The following is a 13,592-nucleotide window of genomic DNA, read 5'->3' on the forward strand; positions in this document are numbered from 1 at the left end:
ATTTATTCAGCATCAAAACTGCAAAGCTCTGCTGTAAAACTCAAGCAAAACCAAATCCCTGACTTGCAAAAGCACACACACTTGATGTATCCAAACCCTGCCTATCTTTCAAACCTTAACCATTGAGTCTCCTTCAGCCACTCCTGTCCACACTGATTCCCTCTTCCTTAAAGCCCTACAGAATTTACACTAGCCACACAATTAAGAGTCAATCATACACTGTCATATTCACATTGTTTTTATTTTTATCCTTTCCCCCTATACTTGTTTGGCCCTGAAATCAAGAACATTTTTAAAATGTATATTTTGTATAGTGCCACATACCTGATACATGGCAAACAGTTGCAAATGACCTGTTCTGACCAACTTTGCATTCTTCAAGGGAACCAACGTTCTCATAGCAGGTAAGTGCTGCTGGACCCCTGAAGTGTTTCCTGCATGCTAAGAACACTCTACATCTTTTTTTCACTTGACATTCTTTTTCAGGAGGCCCACTGCCTAGGAAAAAGTTCACTACCACAACATCTATCACTCTTACTGGTAGTGGCAGGTACTGTTTGGAAAAGCTAAAATTTATAAAGCCTTTCCCCACATATTTACAACACCTCCAAAATTACTATAAAATTATTCTTAAACCATATCTAAATGTTGCACTCCTCAAATGATTCTCTGAATCTAAAGAATACAGAGTTATATGTAATTGTACCAAAGAAAGGTGTTAACTCTGAAAAACTGCTTCTTTTTTTTTTTTTATCCTCACCCGAGGACATTTTTCGATATTTTGTTCAGATAGAGTGGGAGGGAGAGAGAGGAAGAGAGAGAGAGAGAGAAACATCGACGTGAAAGGGACACATAGAGTGGCCGCCACCCGCACGACCTGACCAGGGCCGGGGACAAACTGCAGCCGAAGTACATGCCCTTAGCGGGAACCGAACCCAGGTCTCTGTAGACCGCAGGCCAACCCTCTAACCGCTGAGCCAAACCGGCCAGGGCTGAAAAACTGCTTCTTAAAACACATATGAAACCGGCCTCTAGAGCAGTGGTTCTCAACCTTCCTAATGCCGCCGTGACCCTTTAATACAGTTCCTCATGTTGTGGTGACCCCCAACCATAAAATTATTTTCGTTGCTACTTCATAACTGTAATTTTGCTACTGTTATGTCTTAGGTGACCCCTGTGAAAGGGTCGTTCGACCCCCAAAGGTGTCACGACCCACAGGTTGAGAACCGCTGCTCTAGAGTATCACTACATTTTTTTCCTTGGTAGAACACTGAGACTCAAGAGAGCTTCTTGCCTGGTCGGTGTGGCTCAGTGGATTGAACATCATCCTATGGATTGAGAGGTTCGGGTTTGATTCCCGTCAGGGCACATGCCCAGGTTGTGGGCTCGATCCCCTGGAGTATGGGGGGCGTGCAGGAGGCAGCTGATCAATGTTTCTCTCTCCCCCCCTTCCTCTCTCTCTTAAAAAAAAAAAATCAATGAAACAGTTTTATTTTTTATTTTAAAAGAGAGAAACATCTTATGTTAAACAAATGCAGTCAAATTACTTTGTTGCCTTCGTGCCCTCTACCACAGCCCCTGAAAATTTGAGAAGCACAGCAATAAATGTGGAGACCACCTAGTCTAACACAATGAAGATAAAGAACACAGAACTATGTCTAAGGACAAGTCTACCTGCACGCGGGGGTATGGGAATCACAGGCCTCTTCACAGAAGCTAAAAAGGTCAATGTGCCAAAGTAAGTCCAGATAATACTGCCAATCTTAAGGCTAAATGAAATTTACTAAGATCCTATTTACTCTGTCATTGCCATTTGGCAGTTTCCAGAAAGGGTAGGAGAGGGAAGCTTTTAAAATCTACTGAATTGACTATGTGTCAGGTACCTTACCCATGTTATTTCACTGAATTTATGTCAATAAAGGGATTTGGGATCTAGTACACAGTACCAGAGTTCCTCCTTCCTGAGGGCATTCAGAGAAATAGACATTTTGGAAAGTCTTCAGCTGTTGCTCCAACAAGGGAAACTGTTTTTGATATATCTGTTGATAGCAAATGACTGACTAAAAGAACCCCTAGGCAAAAAAGGATTTTTAAATAAAATCCTTACTCAAGGATATGTTTCTTTGTTATTGTTAATCCTCACCTGAGAATATTTTTTCCACTGATATTTTTTTTAGAGAAAGTGGGAGGGAAAGGGAGAGAGAAACATCAATGTGAGAAAGGCACATTGACTAGTTGCCTCCCACACATGCCCCAACCAGGGCCCAGGGATTGAACATGCAATCTAGGTACCTGCACTTGACTGATGCTCTAACCACTGAAACACATTGGCCAGGGCAGATATTTTTTAAAAATTGATTTTTAGAAAGAAAGGAAGAGAGATAAAGAAACATCAATGTGAGAGAGAATCATAAATTGGTTGCCTCCCATATATGCCTGATCAGGGATCAAACTTGAAATCTAGGTATGTGCCATGACTGAGAAGTGAAACTGCAACCTTTTGGTGTATGGGATGACACTCCAATCAACTGAACCATCTGGCCACGGCCAAAACAGGATTTTAGTTGTGGTGAAAATGCTGACACCCACAGCAAGAAGGGACATACACAACCCCAGAGTCACAGATGTGTCAGATAGTTCCTTTATGGGACAGTAAGTGCCTTCATTCCCACAAATGCACGATTAGACAGCCTCTGCAAATAACTGCTCTAGTTCAGAAACCACAAATTAAAAATAAATAACTCACCTGACATACCGATTCTACAGAGATGCCCCCCACCCCGCCATGAGCAAAAAATAGTGGTGAGAGGTCCTTAAAATACAACAGAGGGAATCAAAAGTGCTTTACTTCTGAAGACATAAATAAGCATTCTTTCTCTTTAAAGAATTCTTCCTACAAGACTATGTTTCTTTACAATATGGCAACCATTCTGTCTTCCAAATGTCATCATCTTACATTTGTGTTGTATTTACATAGAAATTCCACATGTAGTAACTAATTAAAGCCCCTATAACAATTTACAAGTAGGTAGTGTGGTACTATGCCCAGCTATTGAGACACTGATGACTACTGAATTTTACAGGACCACATGGGATTTCAGAATTATGAAGTCCACAAATGTGAAGGAGAGATATGTTAGATATGAAGAAAATTAAAGAAATGTGCCACCTTCCTAAATCTAAATACTAATGCCAATGAGCCCAAATCTTCTGGAGATAAAGGCTCTCCATTATCTCAAGGGCCTAAAATTAAATGCCTCAAAACCTCTACATATGCTCAGTGCTCCTTGATAATTAACCAGGGAACAAGTGGTTCTATTATTCATTTTCTTGTTACAGGCATTAGCCCAGAGACAACTAATAGCTATTTCTAAGCAAGGTTCAAGGGAGCTTAGCCATAAGTTGAGAAAAGGACTGGTCTTGGGCCTGTGTCATAACCACTCCTCCTCCTTCATCTCAATTTGGTCTGCTTTTTGGGGGGGAAGAGGAGAGGTTGCCAAAGAAAGCAGTGGGAGGAGTTTTTTGGTTAAGAAACAGAACTTAGAGCTGTGTTGTAATCATGTGCGTAAAGAAAGGCTTAGGACGTGCCAGACTTCCACAGCAGGAAACAAGCGCTGTGGTTTGCCTACTGCTAGGGATTCCCCTCTTGGGTTAAGCAAAAGGTCAGGAAAGATAATGGCTCTTTCCTGGTGTCAACAAAGTCAAAGGATAGTGGAAATTCCAGGAGGAATAGGGGTTCTAAAATGCTATATGCAAGTGATGTCCACATTATTCTATATGTAAACTCACAATAATACCATCTATTTTAGAGAAAAATAAGCTATGTCTGATGTCTAATCAACTGGCCTGTTAGTTAATATATATCACCTAATGATAGCCATCACATTAGGGGGAAAAGTTACAACAGATAAAATTCCACATCGTAGGAATCCAATGAATGCTTGCTTAGAGAATGGTCTGAGGTGAAGGATACAGCAGCAGTAACCAAACCTCAAAATCATTTTACCTATTCTTCCACCTCATAATACATAACTACATTTTTCTTAGTGTTTTATACCTTACAATAGCACTTTAATATATATTATCTTATTTAAATATAATTAAGATTCTTCTAAATCATTAAAGTTTAAAAGGATTTTTCACTTTATTTATTTTATTTTTTTGACATGGCTCTCTTCAGTTTATTGCATGAAGGAGTTATACTAGTCCAAGTTAAAAGCAGACCCCCAAATGGTTACATTATAAAAGCTGAGGTTTTTAAACTTGTGACATGGGAGAGAAGGGAAATTCTACTCATTTCAAGGAAATCCTCACTTAAGCCTCAGTGAGCCAAAAGCACTTAAAATCTATGAACCTTCAGCTGGTGTCCTTAGCTAGTCCAATCTCTACAAGGAATTGGTGTATATTATTGCGCTGGTCATCCTGTAGCTGAATTACTTCTCCATATTCTGGATGTTCAATTACAGTACCATTGCAGACAAATTTCTTCTTAAACATCTTCATTAGTTTCTTTTTATTGTAACCATCAGAGAGCCCTTGGACAGTAGTAAGGGTCTTCCTGCCCTTTCTCTGTTTAAATTCTTACACGGATACAATCCTCAGTGCCAGCAGGAAGCAGATCATCACCCTTACTTGCATCAGCAAAGGGGTCAACACAGTGGAGGTTCTGGACAGCAGACATACAATACTATATGATGATACTACAGGATTCCTTTTCCTTTGTGGAAGTGGCCTGTGGAAGGGCTGCTGGGGAGGGGGGCGAGGCTCAAGAGGGATATTGCTGAATCCTCAGCAGCAGCAGCTCAATGACGGTGGCCTCACTTGACTCTAAATTCATCAAATAAAAAGTCTCTCTTGCCCTGGCTGGTTTGGCTCAGTGGTTGGAGCCTCAGCCTGTGGACCAGAGAGTCCTGGGTTCGGTTCCCGCAAGGGGCACATACCAAAAAAAAAAGAGTCTCTCTTGCTTTATTTCTTTTAATTCAACTAGCTTGGAGACAGAAACAGGCAAATCAAAGTCTCTACCGGGAATTGTCTTCCATTCACTGCTGCATATTTGCTCCTGTTTACTGCCTACAAATAACTTGATCTAGTTTTGTTCAACTGAACACTTGAACTAGGGAAAAGAGGAAAGACTTGAAGAGCTTCGATTGTTGTACTATTACTTCCTGTTGCAGAATTAGTCACTTCCAATCTTCCATTAGGATATTCCATTCCAAATCCTTACCAAAGTAATTTCTCCAGTCCCTTCCCTCCTAGAAAATTATCTTAAATCACTTAAAACAACTTTCCTTGTTTATTTAGTTTACATTCTTCAAAAGCCATTTACATTTCCTGCACCCCACCTCTTCATGCCCACAGGTACTGTTTGTAAAGACTCTGATCTGGGTAAAAATACTCTTATCTTACTGTAAAGATCAATTCTCCAGTCTTAAATAGTTCTTGTGGTTTTTCAAAGGTGCTCTTGATTTGAAGAACCATTTTGTGCTGCTCCCAAAGTCTCTCATAATAGAGATGAAAAGAGCTCAGTCCCCCTTTCCCTTATTTTATTTATTTATTTTTTTAATCCTCACCCGAGGACATTTTTGCATTTTTTGTTCAGACAGAGCGGGAGAGAGAGAGAGGAAGAGAGAGAGAGAGAGAAACATCGATGTGAAGGGACACATCGAGTGGTTGCCACCCGCACGACCAACCAGGGCCAGGGACAAACTGCAACCGAGGTACGTGCCCTTAGCGGGAACCGAACCCGGGTCTCTCTGTACCGCAGGCCGACACTCTAACCGCTGAGCCAAACTGGCCAGGGCCTTTCCCTTATTTTATACACACCTTTATTTCCCTACCACACAGATAAATGCCAGTTTTTATTCTCTGTAATACTTCCTGTAAGCCAAGATTTCTACTTGTTCTCACTATCCCTAGTCCACTGCAGTTTTTTCTTCCAATTTGCTCTCTTTCTTAGTCTGAGATCATTTTAACTGAAAGCTCCTTTTGTCTTAGGTATATATAGTGTGGGGCAAAAGTAGGTTTACAGTTGCTTATATGAGAAATAATACAATAATTAATAAATAATAACAAAGAAACTTTCTTGCATTCACAATTGTAAACCCACTTTTGCCCCACCCTGCATAGAGCTGTTAGTCTGGGAATAGAAACCTTAGAAATTAAAAACAAGCCCAGCTGGTGTGGCTCAGTGGTTGAATGTTGACCCATGCACCAGGAGGTTGCTGGTTCGATGCCTGGTCAGGGCACATGCCTGGGTTGTGGGCCCGATCCCCAGTGGGGGGCATGCAGGAGGTGGCCAATCGATGTTCTCTCTCACTGATGTTTCTACCTCTCTTTCCTCTCCCTTCCTCTCTCTCTAAAAATCAATAAAGAAAAATTTTTTTTAAATCAAATCACTTTTCTTAACCATGGACATTAACATTTAAATGAATTCCAGCTTTTAAAAATTATAAATATATATCTGCTTGCTAATGGCATATGCTTGTGTTTTATCACACCAACACTTTTATGGGACAGTTGGTTTAGTCATTTGGCTAACAACATAGCCAGAATATTGTTCAGGGCTGTTAATACAACTTTTGTATCAATAAAATTGTAGCTGCCTGTCACATGACTGCTGAGAAAACCATAGCCTTCTGGGCATGGCACAGCTGGTTGGCCTGAGTAGGTTACAGAAACCTCACAGCACAGCACACGACTGCCTCTTCTGGCTGTTACAATGGAACATACCTCTTCATAATTTTTCGCCTCCACTCCATGCTTCATGTCTAGGATCACGAGTTGGTCAGGTATCCGCCCTGTTCCTGAGGAAGAAATCAAAGGATTCATTGTGTGGAATATTTAAAATTCCGGGAAATCACCCACCCGCCCACCCTCTCCCTGACCCCTCCCCTCTCAATAGAGGGAAATAGCCACAACTCCTCCCCCTACTCAGCTGCAGAAAATTCCAGGCACTGGCTAAAATCACAAGCATCCAGACAAAGCCTCTGTCTGTGTGGGGTGCCGGAAAGCAAAGAGAACACGCTGCTGACAAACATCTCTAAGCAGGCAGGACACAAGATACTGCAGCTGGTACTGCAGAGGAACAGAACAGGAGGAGAGAAAACACTCAGGCTTTTGGGAATAGGAAATAAAACTCAAAGGTCAAAACAGTGTAAAACTGAGTGGCATATATAGACCAATAGGTAGTGGGCACTAACTCAAGTTGAAAAGATACATTTCCACATCTGAAAAGGTTGTCTTGTCAAATTTTGAGAAAAGGATTACTGGGCATATACTAAGTTTGGATTTATTTAATACAAACTAGTACTGAAAAGAACACAGACTTTATCTAATATTTCACTTTAATTAAAACATTTTACTCAATGTAAGGTCATATCAATAAGTAAATAAAATGTTGTAGGGTTAGTCCCACAAAACCCTTAAAAGGGAACAGCCCAAGAAAAAACTTGACAATAAAAGTACAATTCTCAGGGATGCTTCTTAGAAATAGAAATGTCTATTTGGTATAGTAAGGCCAACAGAGCAATGGTCATTATTTTAAAAGGTAATACGATTCAGCTTGATCAAAAAGGAATTCTAATGTTACATCATCAAGTAGGAGAAAGGGAGACTCCAAGATCCCCCCCAAATTGCTTAGCCCCAATCCCCTGGAATTCACCTATTTATAAAATAAAGAACTGGCTGTACGAAATTAGGAGTTTTGGGAAACAGTGCCACTTAAGCATTGGGAATCCAGAGACCATAAGCCACAGGGAACAGTACTGTACCTTCTGCTGCCTGAGAGGCACTGGAGGTTTTCTGAAACAGACTGAAGTCAATTCAGTAACTACTCACTGGGAACTTACTGGGTGCTAAGGACTGTACTAGAGACTACAATCTCTGCCTTCAAATAATTCTATGGGGAGCTAAAACATGAACACAAGTAATAGCTACAGTGAAAATACAAAGCAGTATAAAACTTCAAGAGAAAAAAACTGGCTCATATAATCCCATTTATGGAGCAAAGGTTAGAGGAGGGAAGAGATTAGAGGGAGCACCTGAAGGCAGGACAAGGTATTCTAGGCAGAAGGCAAGCATGGGCAAAGGCTCAGGCACTGAAATTAGTATGACATGTTTAAATGACAGTAAAAAAGTTCTTTTGGATAGACTGGGAACATTGATTTAAAAGCAATAGAGCCTGGCAGGTGTGGCTCAGTGAATTGAGCGTTGTCCCATGGACTGAGAGGTCTGGGTTTGATTCCTAGTCAGGGCACATGCCAAGGTTGCAGGCTCAATACCTGGTGGGGGTCATGCAGGAGGCGGCCGATCCATGTTTCTCTCTCAAATTGATATTTCTATCGCTCTCTCCCTCTCACTTCCTCTCTCTCTAAAATCAATACAGGGGGAAAAAAAACAAAAACAAAAACGTATGACAAGTCACAGTTGTCTTCTGAGCATTTAAACCAGTAAGTCTCCAAAAAACAACAAAACAAAACAAAAAGTGACATCCAGAGAGGTCTCTTCTCCCCAATCCAATTGTAATCCTGATCTCAGAATTGCCCATAGAGATGCAATACAAATTTTTGCTTTTTCTTCCTCATTAAAAAAAGTTGTGAAATCCAAGCAGCTCACAGCCCTACCTCGTTTAAATGATCAAGATATTCTCTTCCTAAGAGACTCTTCCCATGTTCCATTTGCCACAGCACAGTATTAGCATTATTCAAACACAAGTGAAACCACAAAACCACCCAGGCTGGTCTGAGTCCAGACTATACAATCTCTTGCACAGACCAGCTAGCCTATCTTCTTAGCAAACATCACAGCCATAAAGGGTCTCCTTTGTAAAAAGTCCCTTCAGGCCCTGGCTGGTTTGGCTCAGTGGTTAGAGCGTCGGCCTATGGTCCGAGAGACCTGGGTTTGGTTCCTGCTAAGGGCATGTACTGTGGTTGCATTTTGTCCCCGGCCCTGGTTGGGTCGTGCAAGAGGCAGCCACTTGATGTGTCCCTTTCACATTGATGTTTCTCTCTCTCTCCCCCTCCCACTCTATCTGAACAAAAATTGGAAAAGTGTCCTCGGGTGAGGATTAAAAAAAAAAAAAAAAAAAAAGACCCTTAAGTAATTTCTCTCTACATTTGCCTGGCAAAAAGACAATCTTTTACTTATTTATTTTTTATCCTCACCTGAGGATATTTTTCCATTTATCTTCAGATAGAGTGGGAGGGAGGAGGAGAGAGACAGAGAGAGAGAGAAACATCGATGAGAGAGAGACACATCAACTGGCTGCCTCCTGCACGACCACCAACCAGGGCTGGGGATGAACTGCAACCGAAGTACATGCCCTTGACCAGAACCGAACCCGCAACTCATTGGTCCTCATGCTGATGCTCTAACCACTGATCAAAACCAGCTAGGGCAAAAAGACAATCTTTCAAAAGGTGCTCCCAAGCCTACAAAGTATCAGGTCTCCAAATCAAAATAAACAGAGAACACAAATGAAACTAAAAATTGAGTGTTTACTATAATGTGTCTGTGTGTGTGTATATATTATATATATTTCTTATTTTACTTTTTTTTTAATCTGATGTTTTTCTCTCCCTCCCTCCCTCCCACTCTATCTGAAGATAAATAGAAAAATATCCTCGAGTGAGGATTAAAAAAAGAAAAAAAGGACTAACATAATGAAAGATGTTTTAAGAGATAAATCTGGTACCAGTATTGGGCTATATTAAAAACAGGAGTATGAGTTATATGGCTAAGGACATAATTCATGATTTAAAAGGCTAGAGTTCAGATTTGTGTGGTGACAGGTACAGAAGATATTTTGAATAAATTATCAGCATAACTTGATGATAGACTAGAAACGACAAAAATAATTTCAGAAATATGAGCCCAAGTAACTGGAAGTATGATGGGAATACTGATGAGACAGGAGAACTAGTTTGAAAGAGAAGTTCATGATATCTTAGTTATGAGCTAAGAGTGGCACAATCATGGAAATGTCTAGAATACTGTTGAGACATCTTGGAACTGATACGGGTAGGGGTAGGGAAAAAGATATCAGTCATGAAATCACTATTAAAGTCCTTTAATTTTCTATTCTCAATCCATCATTCCATTTACTTCAGGCAAACTCCCTTAGCTTTTAGGCTCAGTTGACCCACTTTAGATCAAAGGAGTCAATTCTTGGTTAACTGTCAAAAGCAACAAGTTGATCAGCTATTCCTGGGACTCTACTGGCACTGTTGGCCAAGGTGCTTGCTTTTCTTCTAGATCATATATTATGAACATTCTATAAATGTGAAATTGCCAAGCCCTGGCCGGTTTGGCTCAGCGGTTAGAGCATCGGCCTGCAGTCCAGAGAGGCATGGGTTTGGTTCCCACTAAGGGCGCGTACCTCGGTTGCAGTTTGTCCCCAGCCCTGGCTGGTCGTGCGGGTGGCAGCCACTCGATGTGTCCCTTTCACATCGCTGTTTCTCTCTCTCTCTCTCTCTCTCTCTCTCTCTCTCCCTCCCACTCTATCTGAACAAAAAATGGAAAAATGTCCTCGGGTGAGGATAAAAAAAAAGAAATGTGAAATTGCCAAGAGTCCTCTGCTACCATACAGAGAAAGCCTGAGAATAAAGTCAAATGGAGGCAAGGAAAGGAAGCACAAAAGGATAGGCAAAGTTCCAACAATCCTATTAAAACCCCAATATCCAGCTAGGCCTGAGGTCAGCCCCACATTGAAGACTTCCTGGTTCAGAGAGTTAAATGGTCTTCCTTTTTTTTCTCTTTAAGCCAGTCTGAGTTGTTTTTTGTGTCTTGTTGCCCAACAGGGTCCCAAATAATATAAGTATAAATACATACAGCTTTTAGAGTCTAGTGTCCTTGAAGTGAAAGCATAGGAAATGAAGGGGAATCTGCTTTTTCACCTACCACTGAGCATTAGAAACCATCAGGTAATGAGCCTAAAAGTTACTGTAGGATCTTGGCCTTGAGATGCACAGAAGAATCCATTGCAAGATATAAGGATTAGAAAATAACTAGTGTTCTGAATACCAAAACTGCTCCAGACTTTATAGGTTGTTGAATAACATTTTATTCAACGATTTGTGATAATGTAGATGCCACAGGAACTTAACTCTTTGTTTATATCAATTAGCCTCTGGTAAAACTGGTTTCATTATATGTTGTTTTGCTGAAAGTTGCAGAACCTATCAACAACATTAAGTGAGGACTTACTGTATATTTTAGCATCTATCCCAAATTAAACTCTTATCATCCAAGCCAGTATGTCACAGCATTTAAGAAATACCTACTCCTGCACATGAAGAATGCTAGTTTCACTTATATGTGTACGTACACACTCCAGCAAATGTAGTTTTCATTTCCTCTTCCTGCTGGTTTAAGAGAGAAAGTTCATACTCTAGCTTACTTAAGAGAAGACATTTAATTCAGGGATAGAAAACACTCTGATTACTTACCTTTGCTCTCAAAACACACTTCGAACATGTCATAATCTTCAGTGGTAAAGGCAAATTTCCCCTTGGTTGCATCCTCCTTGGAATACAGAATATGGCTAGCAGAATCTGTGATCTAAAATAAAAAAGTAAGTAAGGGCAGGCAGCAAATAACACTCAGGAAGAAAACTGACAGAAACTGGAGAAATGGAAAGAAACACTGTCTATAAAAGACACTTATCATAATGATGACAATGTTCCAACCATTCCCAAAGACAGGAATTGGATTAGAGGATGAAACCCCAATACAGCAAATTTCATTCATTCAAACAGCCTATCCACCACTACAGGTTAAAATCTGTTGCCATTATAAAATGATAGCTGAGGTATAAATTGGGTTTAGTAACAAAGGTTCACTCTACAGAATGTATATCAGTATAATTTCCCAGAAAGGGACAGGTCACAAAAATGGACATGGATGATTACCAAAAGAATAGACTACAAAAAGGATAAAGACATATAAGAACTTCTGTAAAATAAATCTTGATAGGGTTGAGGAGGGGCAATGAGTGGAATGGGATACTTGCTATAAGGAGAGAAGGAAAAGAAGGCAAACACAGGAAAGAAAATCTGGCAGATGTATTCCTCCAAATGTCATGTTAATCATGTCAGTGGCTACATGGGGTGGGAAAAAGGCACAGAAGATGAACAAGAAGGTTCTCCCAAAGAAGGCATCCTTGGCTTCCACAAATGATAATGCCTTCCTCATAGGGTGTTAGCTTTAATTCTCCAAACTTAAACTGCTCCATTCCTAGAGAATGGTCTCTAAGCAAAGATGAAGTGGCATATATTGGTTAGTGAATGGTCACCTATAAAGGAGGGAATGACATGGTAATATGACAGACTGGATCCAGGCTTCTTTTCTAGAGCACATGGCTGTCTCAGCAGAAGGCAATTTCATTACCTAAGGCAAAAGCTACTTACAATGTGAAACACAAAAGTAGTAGCTTCGTTATATAACTGGATGGTCTAATGCTGTTTATAAAACAATATTCATTCATAGGTGAGATTTAAACACAAAAATTGAATAGCACACATATACACTTACATATTTAAAGTACTTCACTAGTTATTTCTGAGTACAGTAGTGAGATTTCTTTATAATAAACTCTTATTTTCTTTTGATTATCTCACAAAGGCACATATTGTCTTATGGCCAGAAATAAAGTTATTTAATTTTTGGGAAAAAAATACAATAACTGAAGAACAGCTAACACAGCCAGACAAATTTTAAACAATGGGTTAATTAAAAAGGTTTTATGACATCTTCTAAAGGCCCTAAAAATAACAGCAGTAATAGTAATCAAGTATCTTTTGCCATGAATGATGTTTCAGGACTGTCAAGCATTTAGGATGCCTCAATCTGCGCTGGTCATTGGGGATACAAGGATGTGTAAGATAAGTGCACTACTAGAGGTATGCACAGGTACCCCAGGATTATGGAGGTTCAGACAGTGTATTATGGAGGATGTGACACATGAGCTAAGTCCTCAAGGATAAGTTGCAATCAAGGGAAGAATCGAGGTAAAGACTTCAGGGTAGAAGAGACAGCAAATATGAATGCCTGGGGTCCAGGAAAAACAAAATGTGGTATCATCATAATACTAACAGCTAGTATTTACTGAGCACTTACTAAGTGTCAAGTACTGTGTCAACTACTTTATATGCATTTTAATTTAATCTTCACTATAGCCCTATAGGTAAGAACTATTATTTTCCCCATGTTCCACAGGAAGAAAGTGAGGTACAGAAAAATTAAGTGGCTGGAAAGGTACTGACCTGATCATGTAGAACTGCAACACCATGCTAAGGAGTTTACATTTCATTTAGTACAAAGTGGAAAGGCAATGAAAAATTTGAAAAAAAAAAAGAATGCTGTGAATCAATTTGCAATTTAGACAAATGAATGTGATACTACTAGGAAGACAGACTCAAGAGGGACAATACCAGAGATGAGTTAGGACACTATTGTAGTACTCCAGATTTAAAATGATGAGGGCTGTGAATATAGAGAGAAGGGAACAGGTTTGCAGGATCTTAAGGAGGGAGGGATCACAGGACAAGACCAAAAGTAAATGCCCACAAGGACCAAGCAAGCAGCATAACTGAATC

At 40.1% G+C, this 13,592-nt stretch overlaps 1 protein-coding gene and 1 pseudogene across 1 annotated transcript in view; both read right to left on the reverse strand.

Moving 5' to 3' along the window:
* Positions 1-13,592, reverse strand: part of TMED10 (transmembrane p24 trafficking protein 10) — a 36,947-nt gene that overhangs the window by 5,798 nt on the left and 17,557 nt on the right. Inside the window, exons 2-3 of the mRNA XM_036276039.1 lie at positions 11,445-11,556; positions 6,730-6,803 (exon numbers count right to left, since the gene is read on the reverse strand). Of these exons, the coding sequence (XP_036131932.1) occupies positions 6,730-6,803; positions 11,445-11,556 (186 nt within the window). The remainder of the gene's footprint in view (positions 1-6,729; positions 6,804-11,444; positions 11,557-13,592) is intronic.
* Positions 4,340-4,782, reverse strand: LOC118639554 (annotated as a pseudogene).

Source organism: Molossus molossus, unplaced genomic scaffold, assembly GCF_014108415.1.
Source record: "Molossus molossus isolate mMolMol1 unplaced genomic scaffold, mMolMol1.p scaffold_m16_p_1, whole genome shotgun sequence".
NCBI lineage: Eukaryota > Metazoa > Chordata > Mammalia > Chiroptera > Molossidae > Molossus > Molossus molossus.